Here is a 26,332-nt window from a genome sequence, read left to right on the forward strand (position 1 = left end):
AGATCGCATACAAATTTGACTGCACTTTCCGTGTGGACCATAGCTTGCATCACCCACAATTTCTTTTGAAATTTCTGAGAATTAGATTGACAGATCTTAACTAAGTTAACAATGTTACTTTATTAATTAATCTAAACTTATGTAACCATTTTAGATAACTTATTGCATAGAAAGAAAACATTTCACAATTATATATTCACTTCAACTTTTTTATGAGAGTAATGAAAAATATTCATGAAATTGTAGCATACATAACAACATCATGAAATTAATAGCTAAAGATTTATACTCATGACTTTGTCGATATGGGTTTTACATTTTACGACGTAGCTATGGCCTATGAGTCTCCGAACACCATCTTTCATTCCTACTCGACTCTAGCACTCCCCCTTTTGTGTGGATTTTTTTTTTGTCTAAACCAAAGATTTTGTAACTCACAATAATGCTTTAAGGGCCTAACGAGTAATATGAAAACAATGTTAAGGAACTTGTATAATAAAATAATACTTATTTGTAGTTTTCCCTCAAGTCAATGCGACCACATGTCAAGTGGTCCAAATAATGGACAAAACTCTTGTAGATAAATTAAATTACAATGTATAAAGCCTTTGAAATCCGAAACTTATGATAGCAATATGAATAAAAACTTTGTTTGACATACGACTTTTTCTTCGAAACCTATTGCGTATAGAGTGGTTCATGCCCTCTTCTTCCATGACTTATTGGGAATCCTTTGATCCATGCAAGGAATGATATCTAGAAATATTATAAGAATAGAAACTAGAAACACCATGCTTGATTCATCAACTGAATATTTTGTAATATTTAACTTTGTTTATCGAGACATGTGTCTGCAAAAGTGCAAATATAACACAAAAAATAAATAAAAGATAAATGGGAAAGTTCTTCCTAAACATATTTTCTTAGAACTTTTATCTTTAATAGAAATTTCAGATCTCAGAAGTTAGAGAGTTGTGATCAATTCTTAAAATAAAAAATCATTTGAAAGATTTTCTCTCTCAAATATCAGGATTTTAAATAGATTTGTGGAACATACTAGATTGGAATAAACCACATCCAATGGACCACACCTTCCGTGTGGACCATACAAAAATAAACCACAATTTCTTTTGAAATATCTGAAAATGAATGATTTCCAGATCTCAAGAGAATCTTAATATTTGTATTAAAATTATAATTATAATCTATTCTTATATGAAGAATTAAGTATAAATGAATATTGGTACCAAATCTCAACAACTTACTAGTTAAAATCTGGAAGGAAAAAAAAATCATTGCGAAAATCACCTACTTTAGTGATTTGTAAGCAAAGACTTTAAAAATGTTGTGAGAAACATTAAGATGAAGAGAAATAAGAAGTCACAATTTTATTATTCATTATAAATGAAAAGTCTATGCCAAGAAATAAAACAATTGACTACTTTAAATAACTACTAAATTTATATTCTAATTTTATTGGAGATATTAATGATCTTCACATATAAGGAAATGTTTAAATATAAGTTAAAAAATATAACACTATTGTTAACTGGTCAAATACTTATTTTACTTTCTTTTCTTCTTCTTTTTTATCGGTATCATGAATTTAGGAGGCACCTCTTTGTTGACCCTTTCAAATTTAATTAGGTATACCATGCCCATCAGTCTAAGACGTCTACTTTTTCAATAACATTAGTATTCATAGAACATTTATGTTTAGCTTAATTTGTCCACTAAACATGTGTACGATGTAGTTGTCTCAAATCATATATTACCTTCATCTTTTATAAATTGTTTCATATTTTTACTTCATAATGTCTAACGAAATAAGAAACTTATAGCTTACATAACAATAAAATATGAATACAACCGACTTGTAAGTTAAATTTAATTGATGTTACAACATTTCTTGAGAAACTTACTAAGCCATGTTACTAATATGTAGTGGATTTTGCGCATCAAATTGCAATGAATTTTAGGGACCAAATTTGCAACTAGTAAAATTAAGTCATTTCGCAGCTGTGGTTAGAGCGATTGCAAATAAAACCATTATGGATTTTGCAACAAACCTAAGGAACTTGTCTTCCCATTTCAAATCACTCAAAATACTAACTATTGTTCCAATGAACTGTTATATAGCATCTCAAATAATCTTAGTGATCTTATATTGAAGAAATGGATGAAAGAAGTGTTTTTTTCAGCTGATAAAGCATTAATGTTTGATCATGATGAGATACCATCATCATCCCTTCGAGCAAGACTTGATGTGCCCTTTCCAGAGTATGGTATGCAAGATATTCTTGAATTACACATTTTCTTAGAAAGTCTTGTCTCTGTCGATGTTGCAGCAGCTGTAACAATGCTAAGATAATTAGAAGAATCTTCAAGGAAAAGAGAAAAAGAATTTGTGAGTAAATAGTTATATGTAAAATTTTACAAATAAAATCGTTTTTTTTTATACCCAGATTTTGGTTTTCCAGTAAAGATTTCCTATCAAAGGGGTTCAAACTGGTGCTATAATATTCCTACAAGGTAGATAAATTAGCAATACTATTTGCTCATATGTTTTGTTATTGAGAAAGTGTCTGAAATTTGATTATAAAGCTACAATCTGTTGATGCATGATTTGGAAACAACTTTTCAGTTGCTCCCATTTTAAAAATTTATTGACAAATTCTCATTCAGAACCAGTGTTTATATGTTCGATACTTAGACTTATTGCGGGTTAGACAACACAAGCCAAGATTTGAGGGTTTGAGTCTGAATTCAAAATGTGTGTCGTACATTGGAGGGAGGTGGATTTTTGCGATGAAGAAACAAATCAAATATTAGCTATCAGATAAGAACACGATCTACCATCAGAAAATGACTGATCTACAATTGATTGAACTTGGTTAACTAGTAAACTCCCCACCTTCACAAAACATTAACATTTTCCAAACATGTTTTAAGAAAAAGAAATAAAAAAAGGTTCAAAATTAAACCCTAAGTTAAAGTGAGGGTCATAAGTGTGGATGGTCGTGCTAATTTCTTAAATTCAAAAAGAAAAAAAAGGCAATAGTGACAGTTTGTTCAAATCATTACAACACACTTACACATTCATTTAAACATACCACTTAAGTAGCTGTTTTTCAGGCTCTTATGATTGGAATAAATTGTTTTTTTCAAATCTAGGATTTCTTTTCTTTGATAATTATGTTGTTCAGAGCATTTCTAATGAATGTATGTTCTGTTTCTTGCTCAAGACTGTTTAATATGGTCTTTGATTTCTAAAGTGAATGTTTCTACTATTATTGTTTCAGTCAGTCTAGAAAGGTATGTTGGATTCGTACCGCGGGTAAGCCAGAATAAAGGAGTCACTAAATAACATACTCTGCACATAACATCATATGTAGCATTTTTAGAACAATGGGTATTTAAAAAAGAGCATCATATCAGTACCATTAACATCTGAAAATATAACACATTTCTGTAAATTTTATCATAACTGAATTTCTAAAGTCGTATAAAAATGACCACAATCCAATTTTATGCTCACAAATAGAAAAACATCCCAAATCATTTAAGATCTAACAGTCTAAATTTGTACATATATGAAACTAAATAAAACATAAATTTTAGATGTTCTATCAATCATTTAATCAAGAGTCCCAATAACAACAGCCCATTTACATCCTTCACAAAACAAGTGTTCTAACTCAACAAACTGTAGACATTTTCTGATCAACAAGTAGATATAACTATATATGCATCAAATCAAATATGTAAAAGTAAAATTGAAATCCAATTAAACCTGCTGCAAAGAAAAGATCAAAAGTGTAAACTTACGCGGTTTGAGGTTTGGCTGTACCGACAATAACTTGCCCATTTTCTACAAGCAGAAGATTAGAACATATATGTTATATGATTAGCCATAAGTTTAAAGGATATATAATGCAAACCAGATAGTAATAAATATTTGGTTAAAAATAAATGATAGAAAGAAAGAGAGCTCTGCAATGGAAGAATATGTACCAATTTTGCTTATGAGGACACTATGCTCTGCTCTGTTCTCTGTCTTCCTTTATGCAATAGAATATCTACATGGAACATCATAGGATCAAGTCTTGCTCGAAGGGAACGTAAGAGTTCCATAACATCGTCCGCTTCATTTGAGGACACCAACTTAGGACAATCCTTGATAAACAATCTCTGTAGTGAATTATTAATATTGAGGTTTCCAAATTCCTCAACTGATATCATCAACTCCGGACAAAAATGAATATCCAAATCATTGAGAGAGTTGATGAGGTTGATGACAGGTCTTGTTCTTTCTGTTTGTTGTCCTTGAAGTAGTTGATGCTTTTGTTGGTTCTGGCAAGCACTAATCTTTAATGTCTCTTGCATTATCATTCCCTCATCCAACAAACGCCTTAACTTCTTGCAGCCCCAGATAGACAATGATTGAAGAGATTGGAAAGTTGAGCGTATCTCATCATCAAACATTAATGCCTTACCAGCCCGAAATAAAACACATCTTTCTTCCATATGCTGAATAGAGAGATGAGTGAGAGCACTAAGATTTGAGATGCTATATAACAACTCATCCGAACAATCACCCCAAACAATTACATGTTTGAGGGCTTTGAGATGCGGTGGCAAGGCCCCTAGCTTTGGGCAATAAGATATCTGCAGTGTGCATAGATTAGGGAATGCTCCAGGACTATGAATAGTAGGAGACACCAATTCCCTCAAATTCTTCATGTTACTAATAGTAAGTACCTTTAAGAAAGGGAATGACAGTACTACTTCAATTCCATTCATGTCATGGCTAGTAGCAATATTATTCACATTGTCCAAGCCCTTAAGTACAAGGCGTGTTAGAGAAGGAGATGGCTTTCTCACCCATTTAGGGATATTCACACCTTTGTAACCATACATTCTCAATATCTTTAGCCTTGTAGTTGAAATCTCTAGAGCTTCGCCTATTTTCTCATGTCTAGTACTCTTGCTCTGATTATCACCGGCTTCATCATCAGATGTCCATTCCAACTTCAATGAATTGATACTCGACTTTGTAGCCATACTTATCCCTCTTGTAATAGATTCATCCCTAACTCTTCCAAGATTCTTAATTGTCAAAGATCCTCCGATATCCAATTCTTTTATTTCATCTAGTTGACAATCTCTTTTCTCATTGCCTATCACAAACAAGCTTAACCTATTGAGATATTTCAATTGCCCCATACCTCTAGGCATATATTTTAATCCATTACAACCCTCCAAATAGAGATGTCTCAGGTTAATAAGGTCCATCATATTTCTAGGCAAACTTTCAAGCTTAAAACAGTTATTGAGTTTCAGAGTCTGTAAGTTCAAGAGATCACAAATACTATTAGGCAATGAGGTCATCTGACTATAGGAAATGTCTAGGTATCTAAGATGTTTTAGACATCCCACATTACTCAAATCTTCATATTGCACATGACGTCTTACTTCAATGACACGTAAAGACGAGAGTTCCTTCAAGACACTCCAAATATCCTTTGTGGAAGTTACACTCCAAATATCCTTTGTGGCATTACAATAACTGCTTTTGAACATTATTGATTGCAACCCTCGAATTTTCTTAAGAGAACAAATTGATGTTTTGTCTAACTTATGAACCATTATTGTTACATGATGAATTTCTTGTCTTAAGTCATCACTTGAGCTATTAGCATCTATTGTATAAGATTCATCTCTCATAATAGATTGCGCAAGATCGTGCATAAGATCATGGATCTTACAAGTTGTATAAACTGTATCATACCAATCTTTGTTATCATTTTCATCTTGAAAAAATGATCTCCAGCACAACTCCTTCCAAATTGTATTCCCAACATCTTCCATTTCTTGGTTTTTAACTTTAGGAATTAAACCATGGGCCATCCACAATTGGATTAATGTCTCCTTTTCAATTTTAGTATCTTTGGGAAATATAGCACAAAGTACGAAACATCTTCTCAAATAATAAGGGAGGTCATAGTAACTCAACCTTAGAATAGGCAAGAGATTAGATTCTTCATTTTGGGATATCTCCCATATCTCGCTATCTCTTATTCTGCACCATTCCTTTTCGTCACCCTTGAACCCCAATTGACTTCCCAATGTCTTGGCTGCTAAGGGAACACCCTTACATTTTTTAGCTATTTCTTTACCAATATTAATGAAGTTTGGAGGTTTTGGTTTTCCATGCTCAAATGCACGTTCTTCGAATAATAACCAACAATCATCTTCAGATAGTGATGATAATTCAAAATGTGGAATGCTTTGGTTTTTCATTATTTTTGCCACATTTCCTTTACGTGTGGTGGTAAGGACAAACGCACCGTTTGATCCACAATCTAATATAGATCTCAATTGATTCCATGCATCTTCGTTTTCATTCCAAACATCATCCAATACAATCAAATATCTTTTCCCTCTCAATTTATCTTGAATCATTTTCTGCAATATCTCCAAGGAAGTTTCATTATTTGCTCCTATGATGGCTTTGATGATCAACTTAATATCAAATTCATCAGAAACACAAACCCAGATTTTGGGATCAAAATGCTTAGAAACATGGTCATCGTTGAAGACCATTTGGGAAAGTGTTGTTTTACCTAGACCCCCAATTCCAACAATAGGCAAAACAGATAGTTCTGTAGCAACACTAACACTAGATGTATTATTGAGTAGAATATCAATAATCTGTTTCTTCTCCTTTTCTCTCCCATATACTTTACTAGAACTAGGAAGAGACATGGTTTCACGCCAACTACTAGTAAGATTGTCTATTTTTGAGTCATGAATAGATTCACGAAAATGTAACTTTTGGCGCTCTGAAGAAATTTGGTCTAACTTCTCTTGAACATCCTTAATTTTGTGACCAATTTTGAGACGCATCTTAGTATTGCTAAAAGGATGGGTGATAAAATTGGTTACCTTGATCCGGGTTGAAGAGAAGGCATTACGCCTTTTGACTTGAAGACGAAGATCTTCAAATCTGCAATCATCTATGATGTCCCGAACTTCATACAATACATCTTTAAGTTTTCGCAACCAATCTTCCGTTTGTTCGTCCTTCTCCCGCACGGTCTTTCGCTCAGCATCATTGAGTACGGCATTAATTGCAGATAGAGTGCTCGATAGCTTTTGAACCTCCTTCTTAAAACTCCAAAACAAAGAGAATTCATCATTAATCAGAGGTGCCAAATTTGAAACCAAACCACTAATTAGAGCTGCATCAACCATGGTGATTTCTCTCTCAATCAATCAGATGAATAAACTTCTCACAAATGTTATTTTGGTACTCACGTATATCTGTGTCTACTGAAGAACATAAATTGAAAAAAATCACATACAAATTTGACTACACTTTCTGTGTGGTGCCTACTGAGACTTATCACATACAAAATGGACCACACTTTCCGCGTGGACCATCATAGCCTGCATGACCCATAGCACATTTTTTTTGAAATTTAAGAAGTAATGATTGAAAGATCTTAATTAAGTGAACTAAGTTATTTTTATATTAGCACAAATTAATCTATTCTCACATGAAGAATTAAGTATAAATTAATATTAATGCTTTATAATTTTATTTCAAAACAAATATAAACTATTTACTGCTTAAACTCTTTAGGGACGAAACTAAGATTGTTTAAAGTAGTACTGACATGTAAGATGTCTAATTCTATTTAATAACTATTTTTATTGTGTTTTAATAACTACTAAATTTATATTCTAGTGGACATATTAAATTATCTTCATATATAGAAAACATTTTAATACTATTTTACATCTTTTTTTGTTGTCATGTTAGGAATTTAGGAGGCATCTCTTTGTTGACCCTTTCAAATTTAATTAGGTATGTTACGACATCGTTTTTTAATAACATTAATTTTCACCGTACATTTATGTTTAGGTTGATTTGTCCAATAAACTTGTGTAACAGTATGAGATAACTTATTTCGTAAAAGAAAAAACTTTTTGCAATCATATATTCACTTTCTCTTTTATTAATTGTTTCACCTTCATAGTGTAAGGAAATAAGGAATTGTAGCTTACAATAATAACATTATGAAAAAGTTAATAATATATAAGGGTTTTTAGCAATGTGAATGTTCGAACTCATTTGTGTAGATATTAATTTTTACGCTCTACCACCTAACTATGAGTTTCTCTTCATCATCTTTGATTTCTATTTGACTCTAATTCTTCTTTTGTGTAGATTTTTCTTTGTAATAATGAAAAAAATACTTATTTATGATTTTTCTTCAATTCATTGCAATCACAATGTGAACAAGAGGACTCTCACAATAAAAAATGACAGTGTATAAAACATTTGAAATCCGAGACTTATGATAACAATGATATGAATAAGAGCTTGGTGTGGGTCATGTCTTCTATCTTCGGCCATAGAAATCATGTTGCAAGGGCCATTACTAAATTGTGGATGGCCATCCCCAATTCCTTTATTTTAATATTTTTCGAGCTCGAGTTTGAGTACAACACTACTCGGACTCGACTCGTTTTCTTAGGTGGTCCCTTTAGCTTCATTTCCACACGGCAATTGTATCATGTGAATCTTTTCAAATTAATTAATTTGTGGTGTCAAAAAAATAGAATATATAAATCAAATCGAAAGAGATATTGTCAGAAAACAATTACAAGGATATTTACACATGATCTAAAGTCGAAATTTTCCTAACCCAAACAACTGAGAGTATCTGTCTTTTTATTTTGTGCTCATATTTTTCACAACTATAATAAATCATATTATTCTACCCAAAAAAAAAAAACAAAAATATGCTCTAGTTAATTTCTAATTAATATGAAAAAAGAGGGGGCAGAAGTTTACAATGAAAGTTTATATTTAATTTTTCTTTTCTCTCTTTGAATGATCATCAATAAAAACCACAAAATATAAGCCACAACTAAGTGTCATTAAGTGTCATTGTTTTCATATGACCACACATCATAATATAATAAATCAAGTATACTTGGTTTTTGCGAGTGAGGAACATTCTTGAAGGAAATTCTTGTCTGCTTCTCTATTAAACAATTAGTACACTTCTTCAAAGAACCATTCTTCACTTCATAGAAAAGACTTTTCTTAGCCAATATCATCAAGCATTTTTCGCTCATATGACTAAGTCTATTTGTCAAAGCTCAATGTTTTCTTCATCATCAATTGCATTGAATGAAGAATCGACAATCATTTCCTACGTCGTATACAATTAGGAGCATTTTTTCTCTTTTCCAATATCAATGAGCCTTTAGTAAACTTCCATTTCCCGTCACGAAAAGTATTGCAAAAGTCTTCATCAACGAGCTTTCCATTGGACATCAAATTCATGTGCTTCACATTCTTCAAAACCAGTGTATTTCCATTTTCAAGCTTTAGGCACCCATTTTCAAAACCAATAACTTTGGCAATGCCATCGTTACCAATCCTAACCCTTCCACAATCACTGGAAGTGTAGGATGTGAAGAAATCCTTCCGCGATGTGGCATTTATTGAAGCACTCACCCGACTAGTCTTTTGGAAAATGAGATTAACATCATTGTCATACAAACTAAAGAAATCATTGGTGGTCACACTTATTTTCTCATGTTTGTCATTGTCATCGATTTTCCTTTCTTTATCATTTTATTTATGTTCTCTCTTAGGAATGTTCGGTAAAATTTCTTGATATGACCATTTTTTCCACAATGATAACACTCAGTATTAATATTATTATCAGATCTACTTTTACTTCTACTTTTCTCATTCGGGCCTCTACTCTCAGTCCTCCATTTATTTCAGTAAGTAGGACATTAAAATGCGAAGAAGTTGAGATTTTATTCTCATCTCTTCATTAAGGACACTACTCTTCACTACCTCCATAGTACACATACTATTTGTAGCTGAGTTAGATAATGACGTTTTGAACTTCTCTCTAGGGCTGCAAATGAGCTAAGTCGAGCTCGAACAAGCTTGAGCTCGAGCTCCACTCGATTTAGTATTTATTTGCTCGACTCGAACTCGAGCTCGAATGAGTTTATAAATTTGAGCTCGAGTTTGAGCTCGACTATTAACCTACAAGCTCGGCTCGACTCGAAAAGTTTGAACTAAAATTAAATTTTCAAACTCAAGCTCGAGCTCGAACTCAAACTAAAATTTATTTTCGAAATGAAAATAACAAACTTTCATACATATTCAACTTTTAAAACATGATATTTCAAAATAAAAATATGAAAAAATCATAAATATTCAAAATTTAAAAAATGATAATCCAAAAGCATCAAACCACCATTACTAATCAAAATTCTAAAACATAAAATTTCAAAATTAAAATACAAAATATTATAAATTGTTTGAACATTCAATATATTAATCTTTTTTAAATTTATAAACACGTACTTACCTACCGTCAATAATATTAAATGTTTAAGCTTAAAAATAATTAATATAAAAATACATGTTAGAAAAATATTTAAAAATTAACTTATACATTAAAAAGTAGATACTGCCAAAAAAAAATATATTAGACAAGTTTTATATTAAATTTTATTATATATATTTAAATTATTTGGGTTCAAATATAACAAAAATTTATTAACTTATTTATAGCTAGAATCTATTAATTTTTTTATACATTATAATATATTATTAATCTTATAAATTCATTTTTTCTCTCATCATTTTATATGTAATATATATACTATCATTTTTTTATCCCTTCATATTATTTATAAAATATATAATAACATTATTTTAATTTTTATTATATATAATATATTAACATTTTTTTATCTCTTTCAATATTATATATAATATATTAACCTTTTTTATATCCTTTAATATTATATAATATTATATATAATATAATAATTATATCCTTATCTATGCATTTATTCTATCATTAATTCAACCCTAATATAAATTGAAAATCATACATAAGATTCTATATTTATTCAACCTCTAATATAATTTCACATATATATATATATATATATATATATATATATATATATATATATATATATATATATTTGAGGGAGGGAATAGGGGAGAGAATGATATGGCGCAATTTGTAATTTGATTAGCCAAAAAAATTACAAAATTTCTCTATCTTCTCTCCCTCCTCACCTTTTATCATTTTTCCAACCAACCATGATGTAGTGACACATCAATCCCTCCCCATTTCCTCCCTCAAATTCTCTCCCCCTATCACTCCTCATATATATAATAGTCTTTTTCTATATTCATCCTATAACATAAGCTTCTCATAATACAAAAAGAAATAAAATAGTGAAAATAGACAGATTTTAATTTACCTTGTAAGCCTTGTGAATGAATGAGAGAAATATTGTAGATGAAATATAATATAAAAAATTGAATCAACCTATTATTAATGAGTAAAAGAAATAGTGAAGACGGAAAAATAAGAAGAAGATGAAATGGTGAAAAGAATAAGAAGATAAGAAGATGATGAAATGGTGAAGAAGAAGAAGAAATGTCGATAAAGAAGAAGAAAAATATTGTGAAGACAGAAGAGAAAGAAGTAAAAGAGACGAAGAGTCATGTAGATTGATACGCTAAGAATTATGATTTTTTTTAGATAATATAATATAATAATATGGATTGGGCCTATTATATGAGTTTTGAAAAGAGAGAAAAAAGAAAAAATATATTGTTTTAAATTTTAATATGAAATAAATAAATAAATAAATTATATTATTAGACTCGAAAAAGCTCGACAAGTCATTGAGTAAGCATTATATGAGCTCGAGTTCAGCTCGAGCTTGGCTCGAACTCAATCAAAGTCAAGCTCAAGTCGAGTTTTGACCGAGCGGCTTGCGAGTATCTCATGAGCGACTTGACTCATTTACATCCATACGTCTCTCATGAGTCCGATATTATACCAAGAAGTCATAATCCTTTCACTTCATCATCAAACTTATACTCATTCTAGCTAGCTGATTAATAATCCCCTGAAATGTATTCAAGTGATCGGACATGGTGTTTCCATCATGGAATTTCAAGCCCATCATATGTTTAAGAAGAATCAGTTTGTTGTTACCAGTCTTCCGAGCATATAATTTAAGTTTTCTTCTTAGACCCTTCGCGTGTATCTCTTCACTGACATGGTTGAGAACATTATCATCCACCCATTGCATAATGTAGCTACACACTTGACGATGAATCAAAGTTCATTGCTCATCAGTTTTGTCTTCTGTATTTCATTAGCAAACACATATAAATAATAATTTTTGACATAAAGATGATCTTCCATATTTCATTTTCACACATTATAGTTAGACTTATTAAGAATAATCATTCTACTCGTATTACTCTTCATTATTATAAATATCACAATGATTACAACATGCTCTAATATCACTTGTAGATAAAAAGAATCTAATGTGGAAAGATTCTTTTTGTTTTAGTTTTATGTTTATAACCTATCAGTCTTTATTCAACCAAACAAACAACCAAAGAAAGAGACGCAATATTTAACATGAAAAATCCTTCAACAATATTAAAATCATGGGACCCTTATGCCGTTTAAATCATCCACTATAATATCATTTATAATGGATAATACAAAGTTTTTACAAAATAATGTTTACTATCAGAAAGATTACCTAAACCTTTTAAAACTATCTAGAAAGAGAAAAGAAAATAATTGAAAAAAAAAGTTTTTCGTCTTGACGCATGTCTTTGTCCTGCTCTCTCTGTCTTGTTTTCATCAAACTTGTGTGTCTTGATTGGAAATTCTTGCTATGTATTATATGGTATAGAATACCATATAATAATATAGTATATCATACATTATTATAATATATAACATATCATTATAATATGTAATAATATATAATATATATTATTAGTCCAAGCCCGATGGGCCAGACAAGTGTCCACACTCTATGGTTGATTTGTCTACCAATTTTGAATACTTCTTTCTTAGCCTATCGTATAATCAATGATTTACACTTTCTCGCTGAATATCAAAAGCATACTTTTGTTTATGCATTTACCTTAAAAGTTTGTCTATGTCTATGTCGATGTTCCAGCCCAATGCGAAGAATCTTCATGAAGAAGAGAAAATGAATCGATGAGTAGACTAGATAGATATATGTTATAAATAGAAAATGGTGTTTGTTCTAATCTCAAGATTTTGGATTTTGCAAGAATAATTTCATATCAAAGAGGTTCAAGTTGATGTTATAATTCTTAAAAGATAGATTAATGAACAAATATATGTTTTTTCAGTATGTAACAAATCACCTTTTTTATTTTCGAATGTTTATTCGCTTGCAATTCTAGATTATGGTTGATATTGATTTTTTTTTGTCATGTTAGACAATTTGAATTAAGATAAAGACGGGTTTGAATCTGAATTCAAGATTTATGTTTTTTTTGTGATTGAATTGATGCAGGGAACTGAATTGAATGGATGAAGAAATGGATCAAATGTTGAATGGATTTGACAATGAATCTATGAAATCCTTGCATACAAAAAATAGTGTTTTCAATTTTCTCCATTTGGTTTTAAATTGGAATATTTAAGGTTAACTCTTCCTTTAGATTATCCTTAAATTTCCACCTTTTATTTTATACTCTATTATAATAAAAGTAAAGTTTTTTTCATTTGCAAGTAAAAAATAATTAACTTTATTATTTTTTTATTATCCATATATTTTATACTATTTTACTTCTATTCTCACTTGTACTCAAGTTTATTATATAATATTTTTTGAAAAAACGACATAATGTCATTAAATAAAAAGACCCGAAAAGAGTAAAAAATTACAAAAGGTTCAAGATTCAGGCATAACAAGTTTTTGCCAAAAATGAATTAACCAATAAGATGAAAATAGAAAAAACAACCAAAATGAGAACAAAAGTGAATGAAAAAACAATGAAGTTTAGAGTGCCTTGAAATCAGAAGTAATTGTGATTTTCTCATATGCAATACTCCATCTTTGACAAATCAACCAATTTCTTTCACAATTGGGAATTCTCCACCACGTTCAAATGAGTGAGTTTTCATAAAATATAATTTTATTCCAAACAAACTCCACATCATTTCAAACCGTTGAAAATGATCTTGTGTTCCTCTCCATCCAAATATGATAAACATTATTTTCAAAGAAGCACTTGAAGACATTTGAACTAAAGTCATTACCTTTTATCTTGATGATTGTCATTTCCTTGATATCAGCCCATTTTTTTTGGGAAGTTAAAGAGACTCATTGGTGTTGAGAACTTACCCCATAGCAAAGAAGCAAATGGATAGTCCCCAAAGTGGTGGTCAATGGTCTCCTCATTTCTCATACAAAGAAGGCAGTTGAGATCCGAGATATTCATATACTTCTTAATTCGACTGCGCATGTTAAGTCTTTCACGAAAGACAAACCATAAAATGAATCGAACTTATCAAAACTGTGATCATTGGCATAGTTGGCTATTGGGCGCAGCAGATGGTCATTCCGAAGAATATAATGAAGGAGCTCGACACGCTGATGAGGAAATAAAGTCAAATGGACCGCTCTCTGCAAACCGAAGGACGAGGGATAGGGATGTAAATGAACCTAGCTGCTCTCGATCTATTCGAATCTCGGCTCGACAAAAAGCTCGTTCGAGCTCGTTCGTTAGTCTTAACGAGCCGAGCTCAAGCTCGTTTAAAAGCTCAAAAATTTAAACGAGCCGAGCTTGAACTTCTCGATATTCGGCTCGTAAGCTCACAAACATGTTCGTTTATAGGCTCGCTTATAAGCTCGCGAACAAGTTCGTTTATAGGATCACGAACACGTTCTATTATAATATTGTTTAAATATAATTTGTAAATTATTAAAAAAATAGTAATATATAAATATATATTATAATAATTAATATTATTACATGATTATATTTATATTAATATAATAATAACCTATAAAGCTAAACGAGCTTTAAACGAGATTTCTAAACGAGATTTCTAAATGAGCTAAACGAGCTTTAAACGAGCCAAGAACGAGCGGCTCGTGAGCTCAAATAAATCCATACAAGCCGAGCTCGAGCTCAATTGTAAAAGCTCGAAACAAGCTCGAGCCAAGCTCGAACCCGAATATATACTAGACGAGCCGAGCTCGAGCATGATACTATTCGGCTCGGCTCGGCTCATTTACATCCCTAACGAGGGAGGAATCGACTTGAAGAACTATATCGAGTGGAACAAAGCTCTCACCTTCAAGCATCTGTGGGCTTGGGAGCGCAATCAGGAGTCACTATTGATCAAATGAGTGCATACAAGGTTTATGAAATACGAAACCAACATCTGGACATGAAAAATTCATGAAGGTATGAGCTGGTCTCTAAAAAAGATTCTTAATCTAAGAAGCGAAATTGTAGATCTTTATGACATCCGGCTAGGGGATAGAAAATACACTCTATTCTGGCACAACCCTTGGTTCGAAAACCATTCTATCATCCACAAGGAGGAGTTTCAAAATACTCGTATCAGAAAGGGACTATGTAGAAGTGAAAATCAAAGACATTAAAGACGGGAATTGAGACTTACTCTTGATAAGAAATCTAGAAGGACAGATGATATTTGATCATATAAGTAACATACAACTACACGATAGACCGGATATTCATGAATGAAAAGATGAGGACAATGGGAAGCTGGTATCGAAGAAAATATGGGAGGTAACCCAGGAAAAAGCGCAGAAAGTAGAATGAACTCCTCTTGTATGGTCAACGAAAATTATCCCTCGACACTAGTTCATCATATGACTCGCCTTCTGGGAAAGACTCAACACTCGTGATAGTATTAGTAAATATATGAGCATTCCGGACGCGAGCTGTCTTCTATGCAGAGGAAATAAAGAAACCATAGATCACCTATTTGGGAGCTATTGTATTGTTTCGGAGCTTTGAAATAGATTCTATAAAAACCTAGAGCTGATCAGTTTCCTGAGCGAATGTAATGAATTCAAAGAAGCGACACTACTCAAATCCAAGGGAAATAGATTTGCAACAAGCGTGTTCAAGTGCGGCTTTGGAGTAGTGGTGTATAACATTTGACAAGAACGAAATGCAAGAGTAAATGACAGAACCCACAGGAGCGTTGAAGAGTTATGGAAAGATATTGTATTGTATCGGATTGCAGTGCCCTCGCGAGAATATGGAGAAGAATTCCAAACACGGAGCAGAACTGGAATATCGGCAGGAACTGAAATTTACCATTTTTTGAATTCATTAGAATTGAAAGCATTGTAATTAGATAATTCATTTATGTTTTTAGCTTTTTAACTTTTATTCAGATTGTTACGACTTCAAAATAATTTTAGGCCTGTCTAGAATGATCTCTTAAACTCATGGTTTTTTTTCTTCCGTTTTTGGGAATTTTTAATGAAATGACACTAAATCAGTCCCCCCAAAAAAATGAATTGTTGTCTAGAAATAGCCTCATTGGACAACACTAAATGGGACTATGGAACCACCTCCCTTGTATCGTGAACAATATTCCATGTCGATCTCGAGTCAAACCTACCTTCATTTTCACAATTATTAAAGTGATAGAAAGACAAAATATTGAGGATCCTTGTACCTTCTAGATTTCCCCTGAGAAGGTTATTTCATTCCCGTTTTGATTTGGTTTTGATTTGTTTGATAGTAGCCAATTAAAATTTGGTTGAATAAGAGAGAATACACTATTATTAATGTAATAATGTGATTTGTTTATAGTGACAAAGAGTATCAATGTGATTAAAAATTCTAAGGTATCATTAATTTTACTTTCTTGATGTGAATCTAGAACAATCAATAATGAAGTGAGCTAGATAGGAATACTTAGTGGATAAAGGAAATGATATACTATTTCTCTATACTTCATTTATTGAATTCAAAGGAGTTTGTCTAATAGTATTGCATAATATTTGCATCAATTATTGAATTCTAAGGAGTTTGTCTAGTATCACATCATTCAAGTCCAGTGTTGTTTATATGTCTTTTCAATCTATATATTTAATTTAATCAACTCTAAGGAGTTTTCATATTAATATTTAAGTACAAATTTGTGTGAAGTAAAATATTGTATATTTTATATTTTTCAATATTATAAAATAATAAAATATGTGTTTTGAATTTTCTTTTAATAAAAACAAAATTAAAAGTAAAATTGAGCAAATTAAAATTTAATATTTTTAAACTAATATTTGGTTACCAACACAATCATATTATTTTGAAAATGGTTAAAGTGAAAAGTGAAATTACTTTTTTTTTATTCATTAGAAAAGATAAATTAATTAAATTAAAAATTAAATAATGGATAAAAAATATTTTTTTGATAAATTTTTAGATAAAGTTACATAATTATTTTTTATCAAACTTAATTGATTTTAATTTTTAACAAAAAAAAAATATTTTAACAAATAAGCATTTGTTAAAATAAATTATTTATTATGTCAAAATCAAAAACACAAAGTCAAAGCATTTTCTTTTCTCCTTCTGCAAAACCCTACTCCCAGCTTCTGCGGAAAACCAAGGTAGTTGAAACCCTATTCGTATGCCTGTTTGGTGAGAAGTGTTAATTCTTCTAATCTGATTTCATTTTCTTCTTGCATTGTACAGTCTGCAGAAGATGTCGCCGTTTCCGGATGAGATTATAGCAAACATTCTTTCTCGATTGCCTGTTAAGTGTCTGCTCCGTTCAAGGTGTGTATCTAAACCCTGGCTTGCCTTAATCAGTACTTCCTATTTCGTTAAATTGCATCTGAACCGATCAGTCCAAACCAAGAGCAACCTCGACCTCCTCCTGTGGGACGGCGATACCTATAGGGTGGACTTTGATTCCTTAGACAACGACGTTATTCAACCTATAGATGTTGATAACCATCCGTTGAGGTGTTATAAGAATTACGAGACCCTTTGGGGCTCCTGTGATGGCTTGCTCTGCATGTCGAATCCCAATGGAGATGTCATTTTATGGAATCCTTCAACCAGGAAGTCTATAAAATTGCCTTACACACCAACTGAAATTGCCAGTGAGAAGAAAGTCTTTGGAAATACTCGACGAGAGCGAGTTTATCAACTTGGTTACGATAACATAAATGGCGATTACAAGGTGGTGAGACTTGTGGTACTTTATGGGAGCGATTTTCAAGATTTTGAGGTTAAGGTTTATAGTTTAAAATCAAATTCCTGGCATAAGTCAGAGAATTGTCTTCACTGTCCGGACTTTAACAGAACTGGAAATTCAATAGCCGGGGGAGCTGTGCACTGGATCTCAGATGTGATGTTGGATTCAAAAAAAGAAAGCTCAATTGTTGCCTTTGATATTAGGACTGAGAAATATAGAGTAATTCCACCACCAGAGTTTTGTGGTATTGATTCTGGTTTATATTTGGATAATTTAGAAGGATGTCTTTCGTTAAGTTATCAATACCAATCAACGAGTGTAGATGTATTTTTGTTGAAGGAATATGGCGGGAAAAGTGAATATTGGTCAAAATTTGTTACAATATCACCAACAATTCAATTTCCTTCCGTTTACGCTGTGAAACCTATTGCCTATTCAAAAAGTGGTAAGAAAGTACTCTTAGACCTTAATTTTAAGATACTTGTTTGGTATAATTTAGAGCAGGATTCATTTGAGGAAATTTGGGTTGATGGTATGAATAAATTCCTTGATGTTCTCACTTGCGTGGAAAGTCTCGTCTCCGTCGATGTTGCAGCAGCTGTAACCAATTCCAATGCTAAGAAGAATCTTCATAAAAAAGAGGAAAATAACATGTGAGTAGACTAGATACATATATGTTAAGTTTGATTTAGAAGTTGGAGATGGGTTTCTCTAAAATGTCTAGATTTTTGTTTTTGCAGGAACAATTTTTTATCAAAGGGGTTCAAGTTGGTGCTCTAATTCATACAAGGTATCTAGATTAATGATCAAATATGTGCACTTTTCTATGTATACTATTTGCTAATTTGATAATGTGTTATTTGGAAACGCCTTTTATATCATATTTATTGCGTGGATCTCCAAATTTGCGTACTATACAAGTCACTTAATTCCCTTTAATATGTATATTCACTCGCGATTTTAGAATATGATTGATACTGAGATCATTTTCAGGGTTAGACAACATGAACCAAGATTAGAATAGGGTTTGAGTCTGAATTCAAGATTTGTGTTTTTTTTGTGACAGAAAAGACGGGGAGGTGGTGGAGTGATGCAGAGAATTGATGAAGAGTTTCAGATCATAATGGTAGAAGCTAAAGTAAATGACTGCTTAATGATGTTTTGGATTCAATGGTGCATTGCAATTGCATACTAAAAATAATGGGAATTTTGAATTAGAATAAGTTTTGAATGACAGTGAGAAAGACCATTTCAAGATCTATAACTCATCTTAGATTGGAAACTATTATATTTTATGGTACATTTTCATTTTGACATTGCAATCTCAATTCTTTCTCCATTTCTGAAATATTATTAGCTGTTGTAGCCATAAATTAGGGATTTCTTAACTGATTGTCTCCTTAAAAGGCACTAAACCAGATGGTGAGTTTTTTTTTTTTACTTTTCTATTTGCTAAAAAGGAATATATATAATCAAAGAGGCATTTCGCCATTAGTTTGAAAACATTTTTTGGTTTTGGATGAGAAATTATGTTCTTTTTTCAAATTTGATCTTATATAGAAAACATGAAAATTGTTTTCAGATTTCCATTTAGTCTGTCTTTAAATCATAATATTGAAAGTAAATGTTTTTCTTTTACATTAGCTATATATATTTTTAATAGAGTAAAATTATGTATATTTGGGGTGACCGTAATGCAAAGTTTTTTCATACTAGTACAATTTAATAAGCGACTTGTCAATCAAATGTGCCTAATTCGAAATTTAGAAGTTTATTGGATTACAAGTGAAGATGCAATTTTCTATTCATTTCAATATTTGTAGTCTTTTGTATTGATGTCAATACATTATTCAACTATTCTTAATAAAATAAAACCAGTGATCACAATATGCATATATCAAGATATTCTTACTCGACTATTAAGTTAATGAACATTAACATTATTATTATCCATATTTTTTAGATTGTAACAAGTTGATAATTATTATGATCTAGTTTTGATTGAAGGGAACATAGGAGTGCCATAATATGACATGTTTTTTTTTACAAGCACACAAATTTAACACATTTATTGAATTATTGAAATTATAATTTAAAGAATGTTAAATTTCTAATTATTCAATTAATATTTTGTCGCAATTAATATTTTGTACCTGACATTTTTTTAGTTTTATATTTGGATAATTTATTAAGACATACACAGTAATTCCACAGATTGAGTACTTGGTCCTCATTTATGTTTATATTTGAATAATTTAGGTGGATGCCTTTCGATAAGTTGTCATTACGACGACTCTTTGTGGATGTATTTTTGCTGAAGGAATATGGTGGTGAAAATGAATATGGGTCGAAATTGATTACAATATCACGGACAAATCATTTTGTATCTCTGTGAAATGTGAAACCTATTTCTTATTCAAAATGTAACCAGAAAGTACTATTGAACATTGATTTTCAGTGAGCCTTATTTGGTATAATTTAGAACAACAGTCATTTGAGAAAATTAGGGTTCATGGTATGAATGATTTAACTGAAGTACACATTTACCTTGAAAGTCTCGTCTCAGTCGTGTTCCTATTACTAAGAATCATCAAGAAGAAGAGAAAGTGAATATGTGAGTAAACTAGATAAATTTGATTTACAAATACAAAAATGTTTTCTCTTTAATGTCCAGATTTTAGGTTTTGCAGGAACAATTACTTATAAAAGAGGTTCAAGTTGGTGCTATAATTCCCATAAGGTATCTAGATTTCGCTGGCAATTCTAGAAAATGATTGATATTGAGAACTTTTTGCGGGTTGGATCAGACAGCATGAAGCAAGATATGAAGAGGGGTTGAGTCTGAATTCAAGATTTGTGTTTTTTCTGTCACAGAAAAGGGGTGGAGGTGGTGGACTGCTGCAGAAAGTTGATGAAGAGACAGATCAAATGTTAGAGGCTTTTGGATTCATGGTGTATTGCTATTGCATAATGAAAATAATGGAATTTTGAATTTGAATCAATTTTGAATGGCAGTGAAAAAATCCATTTCAAGATCTATAATTTATCTTAGTTTAGAGATTAATATATCTTATGGATTCACATTGCAATCTCAATTGTTTTTTTCTGTATCTGAAGTATTATTAGTTGTTTCTTGCTGCTGAAGTTAGGGGTGTCTAAACTAAATGAAAATGATGTTTATTTTTCTATTTTCTATCCCACTAGAATCAAGAGCCAATTTTGGCATTAGTTTGGCTATGCCTATTTGAAAACATTTTCTATTTCTGGATGAGAATTTGGATTCCGAAGTTGATACACTCGTAGTAAATCAAGCTTGTGATGTTTCTGATTTCTCTCAATATAAAGTTGTCCATGGAGTTTTTGTTTGGACTTGTTATGGAACTCTAAGGTGCCTACTAATATTTCGTTCTTTGGTTGGAGTTCTATTCATGGAGGTATTTTAACAAATGACAAAATTAAGTGTAAGGGTTTATTATGGCAAGTCAATGTTGATGTCTTAAGGCGGTGGAGACAGTTTTGCACCTCCTCTTGCATTGTGAGTCCGTGGTTGGGGGTTTGGAGCCTTCTTTGAATTTGACTAGGGTTCAACTAATAGTTGTTGGAAAATTTGAGTGGAGGCAGTCAAATTAGCTAGTCTAAAACGGTAGGCTTTTATTCCAGTTATTTTGTGGGGGATTATTTGGCTTGAGCGGAACTGAAGAACCTTGAAAACTATAGACGAACATTGAGGTCCATTCAAAATGTTATTATCATGACAATGGCTAAGGTGAAATCCGGTAAGAACGTGGACTCAACGAGTGATCTCATTGCTCTTTTGGAAGATCTTCTTGCTCGGTGATTTTGCATTTTTATTTTTCTCGTTTTGTTTTTTATTATTCTCTGCATTTTTCTTCATGTAACACATTTGTCGTGTTGCATTAACGTCACTTTAAGTTTCATGGATCATTTTCAAAATGAAAATAAAAATGAGGAGTGGAGTGGAGTGGAGTGATGTAGAGAATTGAATTGAATGGAAGAAGAAATGGATCAAATGATGAATGGATTTGGTAATGGATCATTTTTGCATACTAAAAATAGTGTTTTCAAATTTCTTCATTTGGTCTTTAAATTGGAATATTGAAGGTTAAGTCTCTTCCTTTAGATTATCCTCAAATTTCCACCTTTTATTTTCAAGTCTCTCCTATTGTAATAAAAGTAAAGTTTTTTTCAGATGCAAGTAAAAAATGACTAATTCTATTACTTTTTATTATTTTACTTTTATTCTAACTTGTACTAAAGTTATCTATATAGATTTAATCTTCTTTGGAATTATTTATAGTAAAGAATGTGATTAAAAATTCTAAGGTATCATTAATTTTGGTTTCTTGATGTGAATATTGAACAATCAATAATGAAGTGGGCTAGTTAGGTATACTTTAGTGGATAGAGGAAATGATATACAATATGTCTTCTTCAATTATATACTCAATTCATTGAATTCTAAGGAGTTTGTCGGATAATATTGCATCATCTTTAGATTATCGTCATCCTCAATGTTATAACGATATAATTTGTCTTTTTCATGTATATACTTAATTTATTCAAGTCTAAGGAGTTTGTCGTATTCGACATCTTGTTTGGATCCTCATCATTAATGTCTTGATCGTTTTCTCATACAAAACCACATCATTGGATATTGGCCCACATCAACATCATCCACCACATTTGGCGACGCTGACCATTGATAATTGATTTCATTTCTCAATTGACTTTCTACATATTCTTTACATCATCCAACTAGTAGCGGAGAAGAAGACTAGTAGCATACGACTCGATCTCTAACCAACAACAATGAAGACGACTCGATCTTAAATCGGGAGTCGACTTCGGTTTGTCCTTTTCCGCCCACTTCCAAATTAGGAGTCAGCTATTTTAGAAGCTCCTTTTCTTGTTCTCGGGTTGGATTTCGTCGCTTCTCACGATATTCATCTTCTTCCGTCAAGAGCCTCCGCGAAACATTTCAGAAGAGGGAGAAACAAAATATAATAATAGAATTAGGTTAAATTCAAATATCTATATATTTAGTTTCATAAAAAATTCTAAAATATTAATATAATATAATATAATATAATATAATATAATATAATATAATATAATATAATACTTCATTTATTTTTAGTTTATATATATTAAAATAATGAAATAAAATATTTTTAAAGTTAAAAATATTAAAATTTTAAGTGACTAAATTATAAGGTTGACAACAAGTATATATCAAAATAACAATAATAATAAAGGTTGTTAGCATATAATTTAAAGGTGGGCAAAACTCTTTTTCTCATAACTTTTACCCACGTTTAATATGTGTCAGCATATAAGCGTCGCTGAAACTATATTTTGTTGAAGTACTTGTTTTGTGAAGGATGTAAATGGGCTTATTGATTTATGATTGATAACATTAAACTATAAACTATAGACGACTATTGAGGTCCATTCATGTGAAAATTTTTAAACTATAAAATTTTAAGGTATCTTTCATTTTGGTTCATTGATGTGAATCTTGAACAATCAATAATGATGTAGGCTAGCTAGGTATACTTTATTGGATAGAGGAAATTATATATACAATTTATCTTATTCAATTACGTACTTTATTTATTGAATTTTAAGAAGTTTGTCGTATAATATCGCATCATCTTTGGATCATCGTCATCCTCAAGTGTTGTTACGATACAATTTGTCTCTTTCATGTATATACTTGATTTATTCAATTCTAAGTAGTTTGTCCTATTTGCATCTTGTTTGGATCCTCGTCATTAATGTCTTGAGCGTTGTCTCATACAAAACTGCATCATTGGATATTGACCCACGTCAACATCATCCACCACATTTTCCGGCACTGACCATTGATGATTCATTTCATTTCTCAATTCACTTTTTACATTTTCTCTAACTTAAATTAAAAAAAATCTTTATGTGAAGATATTTTAATTTCTCCAATAGAATTGGAATATAAAGTTAGTAGTTATTAAAACACAATATAGATATTTATATTAATCCACCAAAATAACTTTTAGTGTTAAAGAGTTGTGTTTACAAAACTATTTTCAAGTACCTTAAATTGAAACTTATCCAAAACTTTCTAAATATATATATAAATAACAAGTTGCTCTATCATTTACCTTTGTTACTATTCCATCATACAAGTACTCCAACAGCTATAAATAGCAAGATAATTTCATTGTCATTGCTACTACTAGCAAAGGGAATAACACTACTTCACATTTTCAAATCCAAAGTCTTAATGATGAATAATAATTCATTCGAATAATCACCCCAAGCACTCAAAGATCTAAGTGTTGAAAGTGAATGTTCGAATGAATGGTTATATATATAGCATCTCAAATCTTAGTGGTCTCACCCACCTCAATCTAGGTCTCATTATTTCTTTCAAAATAATCATTTGGTAACGTCTCAAAGCACTCAAGGATCTAAGTGTCGAAGGTGAATGTTTGGATAAATTGTTATGTAGCATCTCGAATCTTAGTGGTCTCACCCATATCATTCTAGGTCGTATGGATGAAGTGTTTTATTTCCAGCTACATTAATATTAATATTTGATGATGATGATGAGATATATCATTTTTTCTTTCAGCACATCTGGTTTGCATTATATATCTTTCAACATATTCATTCGGTAACATATGTGTTATAATCTTTTGCATCAGAAAAATTCAGGCATCTTCTTGTTCTAGAAAGTGAGGAAGTTATTTATAAAGTTATTGTCTATACCAGAAAACTTGCTGCATACCTCACATTCTGATTCAACGACCGCCAAATCTCAAACCGTGAAAGCGCAAAATTAATCAATCACACCTTTCAAGCCAAATGTTCTATAAACAGATTTGATCTTTTCATTCGATAACCTGCAGCTTTTGGATTTCAATTTTATTTATTGTGATTCTCTTTATTTGGGTGATATTTGGACTATAATATGTAAAATTTCCTATAAAATTTGGTGATGTTTGTCAATTATGTTCTGATCTAAAATGAACCACGGTTGAAATCAATGAAATCGGGCTTATCATTTATTTTACTCAACTCATATTTACTTGATATGAAAAGTGATATGATGAAATAAATAATTAAGCCCATGAATTATAATTCACTACAGAGATTGTATATTGAGAATCATAATTCACTACAGAGAGGAAAATCTTTATTTTGATTTATCTATTTATAAAAATAACAGTGTCATTTAGTGGCGCATAAAGAGACGCTTTGCGCATTAGTTGCTATTTTAGCATCGGTACAATTTGACTCATAAGCCTCCACCGTCGTTAATATTTTCGTCACTAAAATTCCTGGCATTATTTTTTATATTAAATCAATTTCATTTTCTGGAAAAATAATCTAATCCATCAACCAAAGTCTTTTTCAATTCATTCATTCATAAGCATAAATTTTAAAAAATCATGCATTCAAAGTCAAAAACCTAGCATGCATTTCTCAAGCCATCTTCAAAATTTGATTTCAAATTTCAATCATTTTTGGAACATTTGGTCTATTTAAGGTATATCATGATGAACAAAATTCCTCTTCTTTGATACCTTGGCTATCATTTAACAAATATTTAGCTTAGCTTAAAAGGATTTGCTTTGAATAAGTTTAATATCATGCAAAGGAGACTAGATAGTAAGGCCTATGAAATCATTGCAATTCTTATTCAAAATAGTTTTGAATTTTTTTTATATTTTCTTGTCTTGTTTGAAGAGAATTTTTCTATAACACTATCCAAACCCATTTTTATCATTTTTATCCAAAAAATCTCATTTGAGCTTCAAAATCACTTTGTTTGAACACATAAGTTGTTCTTAAGAAGTTCAACTACAAATCACCTTCGAACCTATATATTACTGGTGATTCCAAATATAATCATGATGGTTATTTTGGTAAGCTGATCAGAACAACTAAATTAAGTATATATATAAAACTATACAAAGAACAATCATGAATGAGAAATAAAGAAGCATTAATACAATTCTCAACTCAATAAAAGTAAGTAAAAAATGTAATATTAAGTAAAATGTATGTATGTTGGGAATAATTGAAAATAGCTAGTAAAACAACCAATTAATGATAATGAGTTGATTGTATAGTCATATCTAATAACCAAGAAAATAATTATATTAAATAATAAAAAAATTTGCGAGAATGAGAAAAATCTAAAT

At 30.9% G+C, this 26,332-nt stretch overlaps 2 protein-coding genes across 3 annotated transcripts; one reads left to right on the forward strand and one right to left on the reverse strand.

Moving 5' to 3' along the window:
* Positions 1-2,009: 2,009 nt before the first annotated feature.
* LOC124944129 (putative disease resistance protein RGA4) lies at positions 2,010-7,357 on the reverse strand. Of its 2 annotated transcripts, XR_007099801.1 has the most exons (3): positions 4,015-7,357; positions 3,829-3,871; positions 2,010-2,351 (listed from the first exon to the last, which is right to left on the reverse strand). XR_007099801.1 is itself a non-coding variant. In XM_047484603.1 (2 exons), the coding sequence occupies exon 1, from the start codon at positions 7,255-7,257 to the stop codon at positions 4,024-4,026; it is 3,234 nt and encodes a 1,077-aa protein (XP_047340559.1). In that variant the 5' UTR covers positions 7,258-7,357; the 3' UTR covers positions 3,656-3,871; positions 4,015-4,023. The 2 variants fall into 2 exon arrangements, 1 of the variants encoding a protein (XP_047340559.1); XM_047484603.1 differs by lacking the exon at positions 2,010-2,351 and having other exon boundaries at positions 3,656-3,871.
* Positions 7,358-17,624: 10,267 nt separating this feature from the next.
* LOC124942957 (F-box protein CPR1-like) lies at positions 17,625-21,113 on the forward strand. Its single transcript, XM_047483525.1, has 5 exons — positions 17,625-18,775; positions 18,863-18,893; positions 19,189-19,260; positions 20,804-20,862; positions 20,930-21,113. The coding sequence occupies exons 1-5, from the start codon at positions 17,625-17,627 to the stop codon at positions 21,111-21,113; spliced, it is 1,497 nt and encodes a 498-aa protein (XP_047339481.1).
* The last annotated feature ends 5,219 nt before the right edge of the window (positions 21,114-26,332 follow it).

The sequence above is a fragment of the Impatiens glandulifera genome, chromosome 6 (genome assembly GCF_907164915.1).
Source record: "Impatiens glandulifera chromosome 6, dImpGla2.1, whole genome shotgun sequence".
Lineage (NCBI taxonomy): Eukaryota > Viridiplantae > Streptophyta > Magnoliopsida > Ericales > Balsaminaceae > Impatiens > Impatiens glandulifera.